Source organism: Planococcus citri, chromosome 1, assembly GCF_950023065.1.
Source record: "Planococcus citri chromosome 1, ihPlaCitr1.1, whole genome shotgun sequence".
Classification (NCBI taxonomy): Eukaryota; Metazoa; Arthropoda; class Insecta; order Hemiptera; family Pseudococcidae; genus Planococcus; species Planococcus citri.
In genome coordinates, this window is record NC_088677.1 from 64,821,618 (window position 1) to 64,843,195 (window position 21,578).

The 21,578-nt window shown below is 33.6% G+C and overlaps 3 protein-coding genes and 1 long non-coding RNA gene across 10 annotated transcripts in view; 2 read left to right on the forward strand and 2 right to left on the reverse strand.

Annotated features, from left to right (window-relative positions):
* Zasp66 (PDZ_signaling and DUF4749 domain-containing protein Zasp66) overlaps positions 1-2,203 on the forward strand; it is a 32,589-nt gene extending 30,386 nt beyond the window's left edge. For all 3 annotated transcript variants that reach the window (XM_065347106.1, XM_065347105.1, XM_065347107.1), the window contains one exon: positions 1,376-2,203. In XM_065347106.1, the coding sequence (XP_065203178.1) occupies positions 1,376-1,426 (51 nt within the window). In that variant the 3' untranslated portion in view covers positions 1,427-2,203. The remainder of the gene's footprint in view (positions 1-1,375) is intronic.
* The window catches only part of LOC135833353 (uncharacterized), a 35,213-nt gene extending 28,126 nt beyond the window's left edge, over positions 1-7,087 (reverse strand). Inside the window, exons 1-8 of one of the 5 annotated variants that reach the window (XR_010556452.1) lie at positions 6,948-7,087; positions 6,665-6,885; positions 6,447-6,553; positions 6,173-6,364; positions 5,693-5,913; positions 5,442-5,625; positions 4,301-4,430; positions 1,579-4,164 (exon numbers count right to left, since the gene is read on the reverse strand). This is a non-coding gene — a long non-coding RNA (uncharacterized LOC135833353). Of the gene's footprint in view, positions 1-1,578; positions 4,165-4,300; positions 4,431-5,441; positions 5,626-5,692; positions 5,948-6,172; positions 6,365-6,446; positions 6,554-6,664; positions 6,886-6,947 lie in introns of those variants that run through there. The other 4 variants (XR_010556451.1, XR_010556449.1, XR_010556450.1 and 1 more) reach the window with 4 other exon arrangements.
* On the forward strand, positions 2,514-9,832 carry LOC135833350 (X-linked retinitis pigmentosa GTPase regulator-like). Its single transcript, XM_065347104.1, has 15 exons — positions 2,514-2,630; positions 5,476-5,601; positions 5,870-5,962; positions 6,040-6,102; positions 6,192-6,353; positions 6,430-6,585; positions 6,667-6,822; positions 6,910-7,065; positions 8,379-8,509; positions 8,608-8,733; positions 8,813-9,100; positions 9,168-9,219; positions 9,393-9,494; positions 9,575-9,624; positions 9,704-9,832. The coding sequence occupies exons 1-15, from the start codon at positions 2,579-2,581 to the stop codon at positions 9,725-9,727; spliced, it is 1,737 nt and encodes a 578-aa protein (XP_065203176.1). The 5' UTR covers positions 2,514-2,578; the 3' UTR covers positions 9,728-9,832.
* LOC135833347 (titin-like) lies at positions 9,668-21,285 on the reverse strand. Its single transcript, XM_065347102.1, has 11 exons — positions 21,064-21,285; positions 16,144-20,968; positions 13,118-13,519; positions 12,943-13,030; positions 11,794-12,002; positions 11,476-11,601; positions 11,137-11,401; positions 10,920-11,051; positions 10,574-10,842; positions 10,340-10,487; positions 9,668-10,264 (listed from the first exon to the last, which is right to left on the reverse strand). The coding sequence occupies exons 2-11, from the start codon at positions 20,945-20,947 to the stop codon at positions 10,108-10,110; spliced, it is 6,600 nt and encodes a 2,199-aa protein (XP_065203174.1). The 5' UTR covers positions 20,948-20,968; positions 21,064-21,285; the 3' UTR covers positions 9,668-10,107.
* Positions 21,286-21,578: the final 293 nt, after the last annotated feature.

Genomic DNA, 21,578 nt, shown 5'->3' on the forward strand with positions numbered 1-21,578 from the left:
ACATTTTTTAAAAAATTGCTCAATTTTTTTTATAATTTTCCAGTTTTTTTAATAGAATTTTAAACTGAATGAAATTTTAATATAGGGTACCTCTACCTACTCAAGTAATTCAAGGGTAATAAAACTGTTCAAAAATTACCCGATTCTTCAAAACTTCATTCCATTTTTTTCAAAACATTAGGTACTAACTTTTCAAATTTGTTTTCAATTTACAAAAACATTACACAATTTTTTCAACAGTTTGTTGAACTTTTTCAAAATTAGTTTTTCAAAACTTTGTCAGAATTTTCAAAAACTTTGACACATTTTTCAAAATTTTGTGAAATGTTTCAAAATTTTCAAAATTTTTCAATACTTTCAATTAAGTTTTTTTTTATGGATAATTGCACAATTTTTTACACTACTTGTTGAACTTTTTCTGAATTTTTAGAATTTTTTGGAGCGAATTTTAAATTTAAAACTGGACAAAATTTTCATAAAAATTTTAAGAATTATAAAATTGTCAAGAATCACTCCTAATTTTTCAAAATTTATGCATTTTTCCAAAATTTTACTCAATTTTTTGAAAACTTTGTAAATTTTTCTACAATTTTGAATAGTTTTTCAAAATTTTGCGCTTTTTTTGTTCAAAGTTTTCGTTGTTTAATTTTTGACACCTTTTGTTAAATTGATTTCGGTGATTTTGTTGACGAATTTCGAGTTTGAAATTGAATAAAATTTTCAATTAAAAATTTTATAAGTAAATCGTAAAATTGTCAAAAATTACTCGATTCTTTAAACGTTTACCTATTTTTCCAAAATTCTCAAAAATTTGGTAAATTTTGCCAATTTTTTAAAAAGATTTTCTCCAATTTAGCAACATATTTTATTTTATCAAATTTTTCCAAACATTTTTCAAAGTATATAAAACTTTGCAGGTTCTTCAAAAATGTTACCAAATTCTCAAAATTTTGGCAAAATAGTTTTGTCGAATTCAGGTTCTGAAACCGAATAAAATTGTGTCCAAACAGAACCTCATAAAATAGTTTAAAAAGTAGGCTACCCAGTTTCACAAAATTTTAAATTTTTCTAAAATTTCATATTTACATACAAAATTTATCAAACTTGGAATTATTTTCCAAAATTATATTTTTTATTGAAATGTAGCCAAATTTCATAAAATTTTATCGAACTTGGAACTCCTTAAAATTTTGATACCCCCCTCCTCCCCCCTTGACTCCTCATCGTTTCTAACAGATTCATTCACATTCACAATATTATTATATACGTATTTTCATAAGTATCATCAAAATAATACACGCAACGTTGCCAAATATCGCCTAACAATGACACATTTGTTTTTTTCATACAATTTTCTGCATTTTCCGTGTTACAGAATTTCAACAAAACTGCAAAATTCAACTCGAACGTTGCGTTTTTTGTATAATTTGTACACAGATACCTACGATACCGAATATTTGTACTTTGTTATAAATATGTAACTTATTTTTAATAAATTATTCAAACGAAAAGGAAAACGCTACCATTATTATTTATTTACCTATTGTTTAATTAGGCTATAATAATTTTTAAGTGAAATCGATCATCTATTACCATATAGTAAATTATTTCAATGTGCTTATATTTTATTTGAAAGGGGAACCCACCCCTTGGAGTGAAATTTATCGAGTAATTTTACCCAGCTGAGTAATTTTTATACTGCATAATACATATTATGGTACATTTGCGATGATCATAGAATTTCCCCTTCTACCCCCATACTATGTTCCATGATTACATTTCGTTAACATATGTTTCGGTTGAGTGTAACTTCTAGTCATGTTTATTTTTGATTTTAGTCGGAGCAGCGAGTACTATTTTGTAATAACTTATTAAATTTAACGAATTATATTCGTAAGATGTTTTTAATTACCTACTTGTTAATTAATCGCGAAACCAAGAAGAGTACGTATTACCTATCTATGTAGAAATTTAAAAAACGCAAATTTCAAATACGCCTATGGAATTAAGTAATATTGTATTTTCTAGATTTCGTATAATATTTTACTTATGGTAACCAATGATTGGAAGATTTCCTATTACCAAATTGTACGTGTATGATTTGTAAATATATACGTCGAGAAATTTTTAATAACCATTTGTGATGTAAAATATTTATCTACATATTGTTGAAAATATAAAAAATTTTACATTGTTATAAAAATATTATTGATTTCACATCGACATAGGAGTAAATCGATACTTATCAGCCAAATGGTAGGTATAAATGAAAAAATTCGCAGTAGACTACCGAAATACATAATAAAGAAGAGCCTTAAAACATGTAACGGTCACTCACTCGTGTTAACTTGTAACGCCAAAAACGCCACGTACACGTAGCCTACCTGTACCTACTCTGTACATTATTCGAGGGTAGAAACAACAACAACAGCAGCAGCAGGTGTGCCACACGTAAAATTCTACTTGTAAAGGGTGTCTAAATGAATGAACGAGGGAGGGGCTGTGGTGTATCACTATAGTGATAAAAGTGCGTTATTGTATATCCTAAAATTCGTCCAAATACAATTCCTAGGTATAGATGTTTATAAACGTTGTCTGTTTAGGTATCATGAATGACGTTGATATTCCTGGTAAGTTTTTTAATATTAATTTATCTAGTTTTTTATAGTCATATTTTGCACCTATGTAGGTTTTGTTTCATCAATTTGTAGTTTGTGTAGAAAATCTGAAATGATAATTTTGAAAACTATTTTAAATCATCTTAACAAGAGTAATTTGCCAAAGTACCGGATACAAAGCGTTCTTTTGGATCGATTTTTTATAGTGTGATAGAGACGAAACAATTTTTTAGACATAACATCGAAATATCATATTTACGAAATTTATGCACGGTATCGTGATCATATTTCTATATTCGTGTTACAAGGTACCTACACTTTTCAAACATGAAATATTGGCCTGATGCTTTTAAAAAGACATAAGTTATGTCATGTTTATGTGTACTCGAAAAAATTGAATTTATTTCATGCAAATAGGCTTGGAACTGAGTAGGTAGGCTATCTCTCTAATTGACAAAATTTTTGATTTGAAAAAATTACATAAAAAGCTTCGAATCTCGTTTTATACTTTTTTTTATAAAAAAATTAATTCAAAACAAAGGATTACCAAACTTTTGAATTGAGTAATGATGGCGAAAATGCATAGCAAGCAATTCTGTTCAGTTGTTGACAAGAAAAAGAGACGAGGAACTTCCATAAATAGTAATTCTTTCAGTTTCAAAGAGAACGTTTTTATTTTTGAAGCATATTTTTTGAGAAAACTAAAAATACATAAGTCAAATAGGTAGCTTCAATATTCATGTTTTAATCCAATAAGATCATCAATGGCAATTTCTTTCATCGTCCCTGAGAGCGTTCAAAACAATGAACGTTCAAAAAATGTTCATTTTTGGAAATGACACATTTTGAAAAATTTTTGAAGATTTAAAAAATCTTATTTTCCAGCAAAATTCAAAAATATTAATTTTCTACCAAACATCCATACTTTCCAAAACAAATTCTCATCATTCCTATGGTCGATTCGGAGTCTCCAGAAAAATTTTAATTTTTTCCCACAATTTTCAAATTTCTTTCAAAAGCACGAAAATTGACTAGAGCTTTTAAAACTTTGATTTTTGAAAATTACATTTTTCTAGTGAATTCTACCTGCTCAAATAAATTCTGATTTTCTAAGTCTGGTTTTGAAATTAATTATAAAAATTATGGAATTTTGACAAGCCATCTCTCTACTTGACGAAAAAAATTGTTTCCTATACAAAATCCATCGCATAGAACTAAATTTCACCTTTTTCATTTCATCGAGTTTCCAGGAAAATTTCTAGTACGTCCATAATTTTCAAACCCTCCAAAGAAGTAGAAAATAGGTAATTAGGACGAATAAGGATTTGATTTCCACCTACCTACTTTAAACATACTCAATCCGAACTTGACCAATAAACAGAATTCTAAACGAAAAAAGCAAAAATATTTAAAACTCTAGAAAGAAGGACAAAAATAAGTCAAATCTTTAGCAACTTAAATCCATTCTCAAACTTTCGAGAAAAAACTCCAAAATGGTGAAGAAAAATTTCAATTCATAAAATCTTACAAAAGACTCCGGATTTGCCTGAAATGACAAAAATTGATTTCAAGTTCGATGCATTTCATGTGATGTTTAAGTTTTTTATGATTACACAGATATACATATGAACTCGAATCAATAAAAATACAGCAAAAATTTAATGCAAAAGCAAATTACTCACGTCAGTAAAAATAGTCAGCGTCTTCACCAAGATTATCATCTCACAGCTGTACATGTCGAGATTTTTCTGTCTGCATTTGATTAACGACAATTCCAAATTCATTCGAAATACTTGAATTCCATTAATAGAACTGAAATCAGCAACAAAACGAGGATTTAAAAAGTATTTTTTTACTGGAAAACCTAAAAAGTGTGCATATTTTAGCAATATTTTTTTTCTTTCTCTCTCTCTCTCTCTCTCAAAAAAAAGACCAACAACTACGTAGGTAACGAGGTAAGTATCCCAAACGGCACAAAGTTTTTTAAACCGGATATGAGGGAATCGAGGACTCCAAAATACAAATTTCAGAGGTCAATTTCTGATGAAAAAAATCAAAATTTAGTCGAACTGACATAAAAGGTTCAAATTTGGATTGTATTCTTTTTTTGACCTACCGTAAGTCGATTGCTGATGGTTGAAAGACGTTTTGGAGCCTCCAGCGGTTGTTCAGATTCTCCAGCTTTCGAAAAAACGCCGTCAGATGAGTGAAAACCAAATTTAGTACCTATAAACTGGAATCTACTATTTTTGCGACCCTTTCAATCGATTCAGGAATATACTATCAAAATTCTTTTGTGCCAGTTAAATTCCAAAATTTTCAATTTTTCAAGTTTTTTTTCAATACGCTCTAGAAAAAATTTTGAATATTTATTGAACTTGTGAAAATTTTTTTCGAAAATGAAGAATCCAAAAATCCGCTGGAGACTCCAGAACGGTCCGAAATCATCACCAATTGATTCGGAAGTCCAAAATGAGGTACAAAAAAATTTCAATCTTCTATGTAAGTTTGATCAAATTATAATTTTTTTTAAATGAGAAAATGCCCAAATTCAAATTTTTGAAAATCCGTCAAAAATCTAAAAACGAAGTTCAGAACCTGAAAATTTTGCTGGTGTGCCACTTGAGATAGGTACTTTCTTACTACATACGTTATTACACCTCTCCCCTTTAAATAACGTTACGACACCGACATAAAAATTCCATCAAAAATATTAAAATTGAACTCCAAAATTCAAATTAATAAATTGACAACAAATACTGCTAACTGATGAGACAAATATTTAAACCACTTTCATTCTTTAAAGCTATACAGTAAACCTACCAATCAGCAATCAAACTTTGTTCATTTCCAACAGAAACCGGTGCAGTATTCACATTCGGCCAAAGCAGGTTCGCAGATAACATCCCGAGCCATTTTTTCATCAAGAATGATCCAATAATAGAGATTTCCTGCGGCGATCAACATACGGCCGTTGTTTGCAGTAAATATTTCAACTTATTAATACCTATTTTTTTAAAAAAACCCTCATGGTCAAAAAGAAACGACATGCGAAGGGTATTAAAACTAATTACTTTGAGGAATGTTGTTGGACACAGACGATGCATCGATTTTCACACGCGATGCGTTCCACACTTTTCATTTTCATTTCATTTGTATTATATGTTTTCATTTCTACAGTAGGTAGGTAGGTACGAGTACATCGAAACAAATCAATTGAATAATATTTCTCCTTCTTTTTTCACGCGTAGAAAATGGCAGAGTTTTCAGTTTTGGCAGTAACGAATGGGGACAGCTAGGATTAGGACATAAAGATCCGGTTAACAAACCTAGTTGCGTAAAAAGTAAGCTTAATATTCAAATATTGGATAAAATGGGCAGAATTTGAGACAGAAGTGTTTAAATATTCTTGTTATCGTAGGTTTAAAGCCAGAAAAAGTCAAACATGTAGCTTGCGGTAGAGTTCATACCGTATTTACAACCGGTAAAGCATACCTAACTATTACATTCCTATCGTTCAACTGAATCATATTTAAGTATTCACTAATACTCACTAATTTGCTTTGATCGTAGAAAATGGCAAAGTGTACAGTTGTGGTTGCAATACCGATGGGCAATTGGGCATTGGCGATAGTGAAATGCTTGATTACGTTGCGTTACCGATGTTCGTTACAGAATTAGAAGACGAGATAATACAAGTATCAGCAGGATCTCAACACTCAGCTTTACTAACAGGTTGGTTTAGTCTGCAATTTACGAGACAAAAGAAAACACATTTTAGTAGGTATCTTACTTAATTTCATTACCACAGCTAAAGGCACAGTATACGTTTGGGGAAGCAACAGCGATGGCCAACTTGGATTAGTTCAATCCGATGTCAGCATATATGCAGATCCAACACAACTCAACATTCCAGAAACGATAGTCCAAGTGAACTGTGGATATTATCACACCGGTTTCGTAACAGGTAAATTACAAACATTTTACGATAATAAGTAGTTACTCACACCTTCAATTCAATATTTCTAAACCCAATTAATACTTACAGATTCAGGTGACTTGCTTCTGTGTGGTAATTGCGAAAATGGGAAACTCGGTATCAACGATCACGATCAAAAAGAGCAATGGATTCCTACCAAAACATCAATTCCAGCTAAAATAATCTCCGTGGCTTGTGGAAGTCATCATACCATCGCGTTGACAGGTAACTTTTCATCACTCAGAAGTCAGAACGTTCATTGGTTCATTGCACAAATCGTTTTGTCATCTAAACAGAGTTCAAATATTACAGATAATGGAAAATGTTACGTTTGCGGAGATAATACGTACGGTCAATCAGGACTTGATGATGTTAGTTCGACCGAAAAATGGACCGAAGTTTCATTGCTGAGCGATCTGTTTATAACACACGTTTCGGCTGGAGAAAGTCACTCCATGTTTTTAACAGGTATACTGACGTAGATTTTTTCTCATACCTAGCTTAAGTGACTGAAATTGAGCACCAAATACCAAAAACTACACAAAACTTCAATACATATTTTCGCAATAATTTACAAACATGCTGCACTATATAGATTTTTTTGAATTTGATTAATTATCAAACAAATTAGTGGTGTTGATATATCGATATCATAAACGATATATCGATATGAGATCCAATATCGACATATCGATATGAAAAATCAATATCGACGATATATCGTATCGTCAAAAATTGAGGAAAAAATGCACGAAAACAGCCAAAAATATGAGTAAAAATTGAAATTAGAAAGAAATTTTAAAAATTTTTTCAAAAAAAAATTTTCTCACTTTTTTAAAAATCTATAAAAAAACTTTTTGTCGTACCAAATTTTTTGCAGTTGTTAATTCGCAATTAAACTTAAATGACTGAGTATACAAATGGGAAAAATAGGTACTTTCAAGGCAATATTGAAGATATCGATATATCGTCGATATATCGATATCTGTTGGAAAAATATCGTGATATATCGATATAAAATTTTTCTAAATATCAACATCACTAAAACAAATTCCGCTCCAGATCGCCGCCAAAACAATTGACGTTCTTTAATGCGCATGCGCGAAAATTTACCACTTGTTAGTAATCAGTGCTGCCAGATATAAAAACAAAATAATTACGATTATTTAAAATTGAAAATCTTGAGAAAAACTTGAGCACGAGCCAGGGGTTGAAACTGTTAAAAACCCCAAAACCAAAAATGAAGGAAAAACCAAATATAAATCTGTTTTGTGCAAAACTCAAAACCAAAAATAAAAAATATTTGATCAAAATCACTTGACCAAAAACCAAAAATGAAAATATTTGATCAAAACCACTTAACCAAAAACCAAATATAAAAAATTTGAAATTTAAATCATCAGAAATGTCAAAATATGTGTAATGTTTTGACATTTTATGCATTAATTGACTAGTAGAAATGAATACAATAATTAATAATACTAATACTACCTAGAATTAGGCGGCATAATGCAATAATTGGCAGGAAAAAAAACCTGAAAACTGAAACCAAAAACCCAATACCAAATAAAAGTAGCAAAAAACTGTAACCAAAAACCAAAAAACCAAATAAAGGTAGCAAACAACTGAAACCAAAAACCAAAAAACCAATTATCAAAAGGTGAAAATTGAAACCAAACCAAAAACCAAAAATCAATTTTCAATCAGTTTCAACCCCTGGCACGAGCACTCAAATTTCAATTTGAATAGAAAAACTGGAAAATTATACGTTTTTCTTCCAGATGGTGGAATGCTTTATGCATGTGGAGACACACGATATGGTAAACTATGCATTAACGAAGCCATATTGGAAAATTCCGTTACCAAGCCAGTCCAAGTCCATTTTCCTGTACCTTCAATGAAACTAAACACCGTAAGAAAGATCCCTATCTTCAAATATTTGAACCATTGAATTCTCCAATTACCCGAATAAACATTGATAATTATGTCAAAATGAAATAATATTTCCAGGTTGTATGCGGAGGTTGTCACACAATGATCATGGCATCACCTGTAACCGCATCCAATAAACTCTCTCCAGTTAAAGAAATCAAAGCGCCTAAAATAGACAAAGATTATCTATTAGTTAACAAAAACGTAATTAAAATACTACATATTTTCATTTCAGATAACCCGAAAGATTCAAAAATATCTTATTTTGTATCCTCTTTTCTAGGAAAATAATCATTCTACCAAAAACGATCTATCTCCTTCGAAGAAACCAGACCAAGATTTGACACCTATATCCAATAATAATGCAAACAACGATCATCAATCAGAGGAAGTTCGTAGTCTATCTTATACTACGAACATCGATCGTAACAGTTTAGAAGATCTATCGGGTAGAAATTCTCCTAATGTAGAAAAAACCAATTCAATGACCAGTGATGATTTAGATACCAAGAATATCAATAGTCCAAAACCTACCAATGGAGTAGAGTTACAAAATATAAACGAAATAAAAGTACGTTAGTTACGGTTATTTTTTCTATTGGGCATTATTCAATATTCATTCAACATTACTTTTCCAGACGGAAGCTGCAAACGTTGCTGAAAACAAATCTGTTTCAGACAACACACATGGTAATAAGATTTTGATTGATTAAAATTTACATATTTTGTACCGAAGTATAGTTAGGCAAATTAAACTTCTAAAATTTTAAAATCATTTTTCAAGATACCGATATTGAAATCTGCTTTTAAAAAATTGATTTAAAAAATCTGATACTAATTTTCTAATCCTTTATTGTAATTAGTTCATTGCGAAGGAAGATTTAAAAAACTCCTAAGACAATTCGGTTTGCAAAAAATCGTCCATTCCAAGAACGAAAACAATAATGTTCCAGCTTCTTTCACAAGTAAAAACTTGAATTTTAATTCTTACATTTCAAAATTTGTTCTACGCCAGAAATTAAAAAATGAATCGTAATATTTTCAGATTCGCAAGATAAAAAAGAAGACAACAAATCAAATGAAAAAAAGGTGACCGTAAGTATGACTACGCACGTAAAATAAAATAAAATGAAATAAGTATCAGCCATTACTAAAATATATTTTTCTGTTTCAGTCCAAAGTTTGCACACTCCTGTAAGAAAATTTTACATTATTTTTTATACTATCATTTTTATACAACAGTCGTGTAAAACCAAAGAACATTGAGAATTGTCGAATTTTTAATATACACGTTTGAAATCTATCATTGAATTCTGACTTATTAATACCGCTTAAAACAAACAAAAAAAGATGTAAAAAACAATTAAATATGCTTTGGAAAGAAGACGTGACTTATAATTAATCCATTTGTCGTCATCGACATTCATAACTAGGTTGGAAAAAATCGCAATCGATACGATCTATATAAAAATACTGTTTACTGGAGTAAAAATAAATACACGGTTTAAAATTCGTCTTAAAATGATTAATATTAGAACAAAAAAAAAGCGTAGCGTAAAAAAAAGAAGTAAAAAATAATCAACCGTCATGCGCTTCAATAAGCCCCGGTTCTTTGAACACGTCTCTTACCGGGGTGGAATTATTTAAACACAGGTTGTTTTCAACGACGGTGCATTCTTGACACTGCCACCTTCCAGAAGGTACCTTCTTTAATCCAACGCAATATATATGGTAACTGCAAACAAAAAAATAATAAAATGAGTAAAAACCCTCGGGAAAATAGTTTAAAAAATGATCTTCGATTACAAACCCTCTATCGCAAATGTCACAAAACAGCATTTTATCCTCATCGGCATTTTCTTTACAACGAGCACAAATTTTACAATCTGGACACTGCCAGGCGTACTTTTTAATATGAGGAACCATATCTAACGATAAATCTAAACAACTAGGATGACCTGCGAAAAAACAAACGAAAATTAGAACACAATTGGAAACTTCGAACGAGTGGCAAACTTTCATCGATCGTCAGGAACTATCTTACTTGTAGAAGAACATTGCGAACAATATATTAAAACCTCCGGCACGTTTTCTTTATTGCGAGTGATATTACCGAGACATATTTTACACAGGATCTTAGCAGTCTCGTCCATGATAAGTTCGCGAGTATTTTCGCTCAATTCCATCGTCATTTGTTCCTTTAGCAGGGTCAGATCGTGCGATTTATCTAGCTGCGAAGATTCATCGACGCTCATATCTTTATCAGTATCTTCGATAGTATCTTCAGTACCTTGAGTACCTTCGCTGGTAGTACTACGAAGAAAAATTCCATATGTTAGTTATCGATCGATCGAAGTACATAAGATTCAAAATACACGTATTGTTCAAACCTCGACTCGTCTGAAGAAGAACTATCATCGGAATCAGTTTGACTAGCGTCTCCTGGCCCAGTAGCGTGTGGTTTCAGTGGACCATACATGACTGTATTGATAGGCATGTATCGAAGTTCTGTCGACGTGTAACTGAAACAAAAACAAAACAAATTCATTTACATAAAATAATCTCGTTTAAAATGAAAAAAAATGAGCAAATAAAATTATTCCTCACGTTTTATAAAAATCGCAAAACTGTCCTGGCAATATCGAGACCGGATAACTTCCCATTTTCGGCGTAGGTATCGTCATCTTCCTAGTTCTGGTTTTCGGGTAATGGATGATGAACGTTTGTAAATCAATCGCACATCTTCTATCATCAGATCTGCTTTTATTCAACGCTGAATTCCAATTCGAAGCCGATTCCATGGCTCTCTTTTTCAAATCTTGTTTCGTACCATCGGCCATCAAAAACTTGTATCCTAATCCACTGGCCCAAGCTGTGGAAAATTCCGATTCATTAATAAAAATTCTCCATAAAATAAATAATCACGTGCTCGAATATTAAACAAACCTTTTTGTTTAAACGACAACTCTTTCATTTGCTTCTCTCTCATGTACTTTCTCAATTCCTCGTATTTATCGGGGAAGTCGGCGCACATGATATCTAAAACTTCAGCGCTACTGACAGCAGTTAAGCCTGAAATACAAAACGTAAAAAAAGTTCTTAAAAACAGTCTAAAGTCTATTCTACATTCTAATTATCTTAAGTAACCCGTCGAACTAGCGATAAATGAACCCACCGTCCACGTCCCAGTCAAACGTGATAAGAAATCATACAAATAATACAGAGTAGACATAATATATCTACTAAATAATGAAATTTATGCACCTAAATCGCATAACGTCTCAGATACCAGACCGCTATCCACCAGGTACGCTTTTTCTTCCGAATCCACAGGACGTCTTTTGATATCAGGATACTTTCGTTTGAAAGATTTCACTCCCAAGTAATTGGATACTTGTTCTTGGATCATGTACAAGTCGCCTCCTTGAATGGGCCATTGATATTCGGCTATTTGATCCACTGTCAAGTCTCTGCTGTAAAGTTCGTAAATAACAATACCACGTTGAATATTCATAATTGACCGAAATTTAAATACAAATACTGAGCAATTCGTTCTATTCTAAACTCGTCGTTGAATTCGAATGTGCAGATATGATAAGATTTATGCTCGTAATTAATTTTTCAAAATTATTACCTACTGGTAAATCGATCTTGCACTGATTGAATCAAATTTTAATTGATTTGATCAATCGATTATTGAATTTTTGAGATTCCGTGGCGCAGAATTTTACTTCGAATAAAATAAATGTTTGTTGTAAAAATTGAATGAATTTTTTTTTATTTTATTTATTTTTTTTTTCAGCTCGAAGCAATTTATTTTCACGAAAAAAAACTCCCTCTGTCGCCTGCATTCGGCTAAATAAGTATTTACTTTCCTGTACAGAGCCCCAATTTTTTTTTTTAATTTTAAAAAATGAATTCTCAAGAAAGAATAGACCAGGCCAGACCTGATCAGTAAAAAACATATCCATGATTTTAAACTTTCTTCGGAGAGGAGACTTTACACCTATTTTTCTAAAAAATTCTCATTTGAGAGAAAAAAGAGGAAAGTTCCTTGAAAATGGAGTTATTCAGTAGAATCCTGACACAAATAAAGAACATACTTATTTAATAAATTTTCACATATTTTACCCCCCCCCCCCCATTTTTTTTTATTTTTTCAAATTTTTGACTTTTTATTTTTTTTTAATTTTTAAAGTTTGAGAGCTCTCCACAGAAGAATTTATGTTGCTTGGAAATTTTTTCACTAATTTTTGAAATTTTGTTTCAACCTACTTTTTTTTATTGAAAAATTTTTCGATGAGCATAAAAAATGAATAAGAAAATAATTTTGATTTTTTGCGTTAAATTGACTAACTCATTTTGACAAAAAAAAAGCAAAAAAAACAAATCAATCTGCAAACGTCAGCTTACCTGTCGATATCCGTAACTTCCATTCGACTCTTCTTCACTCTCTGACTCAATTCGGTTGTCGCGTTACTCGAATCTTCATCTCCCATACCTGAAAATTCAAATGGAAAAAATTAAATTTAATCGTCATAAAAATAAAATACCCCAAGCACCGAAAAAATACAAGTAGCGAACTAACCAGTACTAAATGAGACGTTCAGCGATTGGCTATTCTCAGTGCTCATCCTTGTTTCGTCATCGAAGCTAGGTAACGACTTGGGCAAATTCTTGATCTCTTCCTCCAATTTCTTTTTCTCTTCTTGCAACATGCGTCTTTTCTCCTGCATCCGTTTCTGTCTTTCTTCGGCTTTCATCTTCTGCCTGAGACGTTTAGCTTTAACGATATCATTACGCTCTCTAGCCTTCTGTCTTCTTATCTCATTACGGCGTTCTTTTTCTTCTTCTTTCTTAATCCTCTCCTCTTCTAGTCTTTTGCTTTCCTCCGCTTCGCGTTCCGGATCCATGGTGGTTTCGGAGGCGCTTTGCTCGGCATCGGAGGACTTCTCCATTTTCTCGCTTCGCGATTTTCTGCCGCGTTTCGCTGCAATGCAAAACACCAATGGAATGCATATTATTCGACGAACTGACCGTGAGCACAATAAACGGACTTATTACACGAATACGAGTATTTTCGACGTATCATCGTCATTTATAGTGTATGCACCGCGTTAATTTTACCAAAAGAACAAAAAAAAAAAAAAAAGTACGCTCGCAGTTGTTATTTTTATTCACCCTATTACATTCTCTCTATCGGTTTTGCAATGAAATTTTGATAAAACAAGTGCTAACGTTACTGCAACGTTGAGCAGGAACAACGAAGAAACCCATTTAACTGGCTGAAAATGTTATTGTTGTATCAAAACGTCAAAAAACATGTGTCATAAAGTCGACGCATCGCATCGTATCGCCCGAACTCTTCACCCCCTCCATTATTTTCTATAGATATGTAGTTTTTTTTCCTCGTGATTTTCTTTGAACGACGCGAATTTTCACGATATTTTCTTCATTTGAATAATAGCGACGAAGACGAGGACGACGTGAAATAAACGCGATTTTTCGTCTTCTTTCGAGGCTGCATTTTGATAAAATCATTCGTTGAAATGGGAATCGAAAAATTGAAATTACGAGTACGAGATTTTGTCGATGTAGTTATTCGTATGCATACGAGCATTAGAAATACGAAGGTATAGAGTAATTATGCTTGTCTATGATGCGATTGAACGAAAACTTGAAGTATTTTTAAACACCGCGAGACGTTTTTATCGCCTACAAATCGGAGTATAATTAAAAATAAACTCGACTTCGACCGTTTGTTTCACCGGTGAGCTCGAGTATTTCCTAGACAGACGACCATTAGAGTTATGATATGTAGTACAGTTAGTTAATTTTTGTTACTCTTGTTCCACGAAATGACAACCAAATCAAATTACTATTAATGCATGAATTTTTTAACTATTTAAAAAAAATTGTAATATTACAGGTGGGTAGGTAGGTACAAGGTAGGTATACAAATCGTGACTTCAACTTTTACACGACTGATTTGAAATTTGTTTGAAGAAAATCGAAGTATTCAGGGATTTTAGATCGGAAAAAAGCAATGAAATGCAATAATTCCAGGAGATCAATATCAAGTGGGGGCAAATTTTCTCAATTTAAGTAAAAATTTACTCCATTAAAAAAATAATAGATTTTCGCCAAAAATTTGGTCACTTCGAAGGCAAAATATTGATTTTCAAATTATTAAAAATTCACTGAAAAATGAAAATTTAGTAGTTCAAATTTTAGTAAGGAAGTTTAAATTTTATTTAAAAAATTCAAAATCGTCATTTTTTTTATTTTTACTAAAAATTGAAAAATTTAAAATAGTCGTTTTTTTTCATTTTTTTTTTTTTGACGTCTGTATTTTACACTACAGTTGAGTAAGCCAGTAAAATATGATGAAAAACTTGGGATCTTTTGAGGAAGTAGAGGGAGACAGGGGGAATGACACAAATTGAGCTACTGTTCTGTGTCTTTATTGGAGGTAATTTTTGAACTATTCTAAAAAATTGTCATGTCACTTTTTCAATTGGTATTTTTGCAATTTTTTATTTGTAATTTTAAGAATAATTTGTCAATATTTTTTTTAATAACTTTATTTTATAAAATTTTCGAAATGTTTCAACAATTTTTTGATCATTACTAAAACCAACATTTGATCTATTTTGTAGATTTTTTATTTTTTCTGGCAATGTAAAAAATTTTGCCAAATTTTTTTTGTAATTTTTCAATATTTTAGTAAAATTTTTTCCTCAATAATATTTTATTCATTTTGCAGCATTTTTCCCCTTTTTTCAGCAGTTTTTTCGACTTTATGACAATTATGTATATCATTTTTGTTGATTTTTTTAAAATTTTGTTCTGAATTATTTCGACTTTTCTAGATAATTTTAGGAAATTTTGCCACTTTTTTGTTCGCAGTTTTTTGATACTTGAGCACGCAAATTTTTTCCTTCATTTCACAATTATCAAAGATATGTTGCTCATTTTGCAAAATTCAAGTAAATTTCAGCAGTTTTTTTCAACTATTTTTTGCATCATTTTGGTGTTATTAAAAGTTTGTTTTCATTTTATGGTAAGATGTTAAGAAATTTTATCAACTTTTTTTGTTTTTTCATCGTTTTTAATAATTTTTATAAATTTCGCTGAATTTTGAATAAATTTGAAAAAAAATTTTATTGACTTTTAAAATGAATTTTTCCAATTTCAAAGTAATTTTTATCAATTTTTTTCCAATTTCAATAATTTATTGGTACTTCAATCAAATTTAAAAGCTCTGGTGATGTGGGGAGGAGGAAAAAAATTCGGATGGATCAGATTGAAAGAAAATTAGTCGATTTCGAATCAGTACCTGCAAAAGTAACCATCAATAATTTACTTTGCTCATTTTTTCTAGAATTACAATCAAAATGGTGAGTGGAGAGGCAACCAAGAAATGGATTATTTTGGAAATTTTTTCAACAACCAACGTACTTTACAACTTTTTTTTAAAGATTAATTTTTAAAAAATCAGTATCAAATTTTGACAAGAAGACTTCCTGCAATATAAATTATCTACCTATTAATAGATTAACCAATTGAATCCCTCAGCTAAGAGGAAAGAAAAATCTAAAAAGATGTACTCACGTTTAAACAAGTCCTCCGGATCGGTGATATCGAGAATAGGTACAGGAATAGGCGTCCCTTCACTGGCTTTCTGGGTGGCAAGTTGTTTGAGATTTTCTAGGGCGGCTTCTTGGCTCTGTTTCAACGCTTCTCTAGCGGCTACCATGGCTTTCGTAGGTCTGCCTCTTTTCTTAGGGAACGTCTGCAGCAAAGGTGCAATTGTTGAATCGAGTTCAGCTTTAGATTTATCAGCGGTCGATTCTCCATCACTGGTAGAACTAGTGGTCAACGACGAAGCCAGCGATTGGAGCATTTCGGGTGTAGGTAAATTAATCGGTACCAGATCCGGAACCGATTTCAACTTCGGTTTAGAGTCGGATGAGTCGGATTCGGCGTCGGTTGAATCTCTCGGTTCGATTTTACGTTTATCAGCAGAAGCGAGCATTTTACGTATTTCTGACCTGATATCGATTTGTTTATCGGCGCTGGACGTAGGTGTTTCGAAACCTTCTCTAAATCTGAGGTGATCGATAGCTTCACTTTTCGAGTGATCAGGCCTTTGAGGAGTAGTATTTTTGGACGGAGAATCTTCGAATATTGGTGTAATAGAGGAGGTAGCTGTTTGCAAAGATGATACTGTTGAGGTCACCGAAGGAGTGCTGAATTTCGGCGCAACGCTGGGCCTTTTTTTGGCTGCGCTTGGTATAGGCTTCGATATGGTATGCGGTGCAGGAGCTTCCTTTGGGATGACTGGAGTAATGGTGATATTTGATTCTTTCAGGAGACGTTCGACACGTTGTAAATCAGGTCCAGACCATGCTGTAGCTGCTTGTTCCATCATATTGGGGATGGATTCTTTTTTACGAATATCTTCGGATACTTCGCGATTTTTATCCATCTCCGAGGACGACGAAGTGCATTCGATAGTTACGTTGGAGTTTTTCATGATTTTCAGCTTGATTGGCTGCACTTTGGTGGGAGCAGATTTAGCCAAATCGTCCGAATCGATCAGTATCGGTTCAGCTGAATATATTTTTTCGGTTTCGCGCTCCAAATTCACACTCAAATCGACACATTTCTCGGCGCTAGCAGATGCGACAGGTTTATCGTTTTGGTCGTTCTCTGGGGCAGCGGCATCGTCGGCTTTAGCAGATCGATTTCTAAGCTTGTACGATTTTTCCGGCTTGAGATTACCGTCTTTGTTACGTTTCCGGTATTGCCTTTTCACTTTAACTTCGCCGGTTGACGTGACGCCCGTAGAGGGTCCTTTTTTGATGGATACTTTATCACCTTGAAGCGATAAATGGAGCTTAATTTTCTTCTTGGTTTCTTCACCATCTGCACTGCCGTCACGTCCGCTGTCGGGATCCATTTGAGTTGGGAGTTCTTCTAGCGGAACTTGTATTTCGAGTCTTTTAACACCAGGTTTCCCAGTCAGGGCTTGTTCGAGTTTAGATAACTCTTTGTATGATCGTTCAGGAGTAGGAGTAGAACTTTGCTCGGGAGTGATGATTTGCTCAGGCTCGTCGTCTATGTCCATTGGAATATTTTCGATATCTTTTAAAGATTTTTTACGATGATCTGAACGTTCGGCGGAAATATTTTTCATATTTTCTGAACGAGTAGATTGCACAGGTCGCTTGATAGGAGTAATTTTGATAGTTATCGGAGGAGTGGGTTGAATTGGACGTTCGACAGGAATACTCTCGCTTTTCTTGACCACAGAGGTAGATTCATTTGATTTTTTCACCGAAATACTCTCAATTTTTTCTGAAGAAGACGTAGGCTGAGTCGAATTTTTGACGCAGGTATCCTCAGTGTTTTCCAATAAAGTTGAAGGCGGCTTCGTTTTTTCAGCAGGAATGCCCTCAATTTTTTCCAATAAAATTGTAGGTTGTTTCAGCTTTTGTACCGGAATATCGACGATAATTTTCGAAGATTGTGTAGGCTGCCTCGGTTTTTCGATCGAAATTTTCTCGGTAGTTTCCAGTGGAGGCGTAGGCTGTCTCGGTTTTTTGACGGGAATTTTCTCGGCGTTTTCCAACGGAGGTGTAGGCTGCCTTGGTTTTTCGACCGGAATTTTCTCGCTGTTTTCCAACGGAGGCGTAGGCTGTCTCGGTTTTTCGACCGGAATTTTTTCGGTGTTTTCCAATGGAGGCGTAGGCTGTCTCGGTTTTTCGACAGGAATTTTCTCGGTGGTTTCCAACGGAGGCGTAGGCTGCCTCGGTTTTTCTGTGGAAATACCTATGTTCTCCAATAAAATTGTAGGCTGCTTCAGCTCTTTAGCGGAAATTTCCTTGATATTTTTCAAAGATTGTGTAGGCTGCTGCGGTGTTTTCACGGAAATATTCTCGATATTTTGCACAGAAGGTTTAGGCTGTTCTGATTTTTCGTCGGTAGTATTCTCGAAATTTTCCAAAGAAGGCGCAGGCTGCTTTGATTTTTCGACGGAAATATTCTCGATATTTTGCACCAAAGGCGTAGGCTGTTTTGATTTTTCGGCGGAAATATTCTCAACACTTCCCGAAGATGACGTAGGCTGCTTTGATTTTTCGACGGAAATATTTTCGATGATTTTTGAAGAAGGCGTAGATTGAACAGTCTGTTCGACGGGAATATTTTCTGCACTATTCGACGTAGGGATAGGCTGAATAGATTCTTTGACTACCGGAGATTTAGGCGCCGATTCTTGATCATCAACATCCATTTCTTTGACTTTTTCGATTCTGTTCTGAGTGGGTGGAGATGCTACTGGTTCTGGAGACAGAACAGGTTCAGGAGGAGGCGTCGGATCTCTGCGCATAGAAATAGGCGGCATTCTGTCTTCTAAGTAAAGCTCTTCCTCGTGAATTTCCTCCTCCTCTTCTTCTTCTAGCTCGCCTTCGCTTTCATCATTCGACACATCGGGTTCGGTTTTATCATCAGCTAGATCTTCAGATTCAGTGGTGATATCGAGATCTGCGTTTTGAACGTCTGACTCTAGCGCAGATTCAGTTTGAGATTGAGTCTCTGGCTCGGGAAGGTTTTCTGGTTCTGGAATTATTTTTGTTGAAATGGGTTTCGTAACAGCAACTGGTTCAGAATCGGGTAGAGTACTTTCTTTTTCATCGATAAGTTCATTTATTGGGGGAGAATTAGGTGCTGAAACCTCAAGTACAATATCTGATTCAGAAACAGATTCTTCCGGAACTGATGGTTTTAATTCGGATTCTGGAGCTACTGGTTCAACTAATGTTGGTTGAGCCGAGACATCGTTTGACGGCGGTAAATCGTCGTTCAATTTTTCCGCTTGTTGGGTTGGTTGTTCGATAATTTCGTTTTCGATTTGCTGAGGAATTGATGATGCGATTGCTGAAGCTTCCACCTGCGGTTCGATTGGTATAGATGAAAGTTCAGTTGACACGAACGAAGATTCGACAGATTGATCCGGTTCGGATTCGACTTGTGGTGCCTCAGGAGTAATGAGTTGAGGCTCAGGTTCAGTCAACTGTGAAGAACATTCGATATTGCTAGGTTCAGGTTCAATTGGCTCAGGCTCAGGCTCAGGCTCGATAATTTGGGGCTCAGATATGATAGACTGAGACTCTGGTTCGATTGACTGAGAGGCAGATTTAAGTACGATTGATTCCGATTCTGGTTCAATTCGTTGAACGGAAATAGGCTCGTTATGAACGATTGGCGAATCAGTAATTTTTTCATCAATATCAGCAGTTCTTAAAACTGGTTCGATACTTGTCTGTTCTATCATTTCAACATTTTCAACTAATTTATTCGACTCTTCAACGTCAAGCTTAGAGTTGGTGATTTCACTCGATTCTGGAATTGTTTCACTTTCTCTGGGAACTTCTACTTTACCCGCTTCAACTTGCGGATCACACTGGTCTTGAGAAACACTTTGGGTGTTTTTCTCAACGCTGCTCGTCGATGATGGTTCAGTTGATTCCGATCGAGAGATTTCTTCGCTACTTGACACAGCAGCAGGAGACTCCTTAGCAGCGGAAGTTTTCTCGTCAGCGGGCAACATAGTACTTCTGTTCTCATTTTTAATGATTTGAATGTTTTTGTTTTCACTAGGAGATACTGTTTCCGGTTTGACCGGTGAGGTCACATTATTGAATTTGGAATTACTGTCAGAACTAGATTCGTCTGAGAATTTAGGTTTATCAGTGTTGAAAAATTTGCTTCGATTCAGTTTTACTTTTTTGACAACTTTGCTCTCATTTTTCGTTTCGTTTTTATCGCTTGGATGCACATCGAAATTGTAATCGGCTGCTTTTACTGTTTCGGTTTCCTTGAAGAAACCTCGTCGAATTGCGCTAGAATTGAATCTATCAAGTGGATCGTCCGCAAAAGTAGGAAGACGCGACACGAACTTGTTTTCTCTTACTTTCGGTCCTTCCGATTCGAATATACTTTTACGAACGTTATCAGAAGCTGGATTTTTCACAGCACAAGCATCGACATCATCGGTAGAAGCTGCTGACTTTTTATCAGTAACTGAAGTTGGTTCTAGTACGTCAACCGCGTCGACGAATTCGTCACTATTATCAGAAGTTACAGAACTAGCTCGTTTGAAATCATTACTCGATGTACTTCCAGTCGGTAACTTGGCAGCTTTATCAATAACAGAGTCTGCAGAAGTTTCTTGTACTTTGAGTTTCTTCGCCTCGTCGGGGCCGATATCAGTGGGTTTTCTTTTACCAGTGGATACATTTTCACTGTTCAGTGGATCACTTTTCACTTCACCTTCGTCAGAAAAGTAATCGGATTTGCAAGCGTCTTCAGCGTTATCCAAATTGGTCTCGGATTCATTGGGTTCCAACATTTTCAATGATGGAGGTCAACACTGAAATAAAGTAGAAACAGATGAAAATTCATATAGTACGATTTGTGTCAAGGAAAGGAACACACCGAGTACAGTTCGATATTTCATTTACTTACCTCAAAAAAATGTTCTCCAGAGGAAAAAACACGTAGCTGCGAACATAACAATGATACAACTTCGACGTGCCACTCAATATATCACGTTATATAACTCTCCTACACGATGATTAAAACTTTACAGTATTTAAAAATGGTACTATTAAAACTTATTTTATAAAAATATTCGAGTAAAACAAGTTTTTTTAATCAAAACAACCAAACTTTTTTCAAGATAGAAAAAAAACCAAAATCTACGCTAAAAGAAAACCGAATAAGACACTGCGAAAAAATAGCTTCTTCAATTTAAAATGCCTTCGTAACAAAATAATACCCGTAATTTTGAAATAAAAATTTTTCAAAAATCATTGTCGTTTTTTAATTTCATTGTTACCAATTAATCAAATTTTCACGGTACGGTGGAACTTTCTCTTAATTATTTTTCTTTTATTGTACAATTATTTTGTTTCGCTACATAAAATGAAATTATTCTATTTATTGTGTTGCTAATTTACACGATCATTTTGTGCCATTAA

What these genes read in the sequence shown, in the direction of transcription:
- LOC135833350 (XM_065347104.1), top strand. Translation starts at nt 2,579, where the DNA reads ATGTTTATAAACGTTGTCTGTTTAGGTATCATGAATGACGTTGATATT. An exon ending in GAATGACGTTGATATTCCTG is followed by an intron (nt 2,631 to 5,475) that starts GTAAGTTTTTTA and finishes CATTTCCAACAG; the next exon opens with AAACCGGTGCAGTATTCACA. An exon ending in ACACTCAGCTTTACTAACAG is followed by an intron (nt 6,354 to 6,429) that starts GTTGGTTTAGTC and finishes TCATTACCACAG; the next exon opens with CTAAAGGCACAGTATACGTT.
- LOC135833347 (XM_065347102.1), bottom strand. Translation starts at nt 20,947, where the DNA reads ATGTTGGAACCCAATGAATCCGAGACCAATTTGGATAACGCTGAAGAC. An exon ending in TCCGGAGGACTTGTTTAAAC is followed by an intron (nt 13,520 to 16,143) that starts GTGAGTACATCT and finishes TTTGCATTGCAG; the next exon opens with CGAAACGCGGCAGAAAATCG. An exon ending in TTTTGCGATTTTTATAAAAC is followed by an intron (nt 11,052 to 11,136) that starts GTGAGGAATAAT and finishes TTTTTGTTTCAG; the next exon opens with TTACACGTCGACAGAACTTC.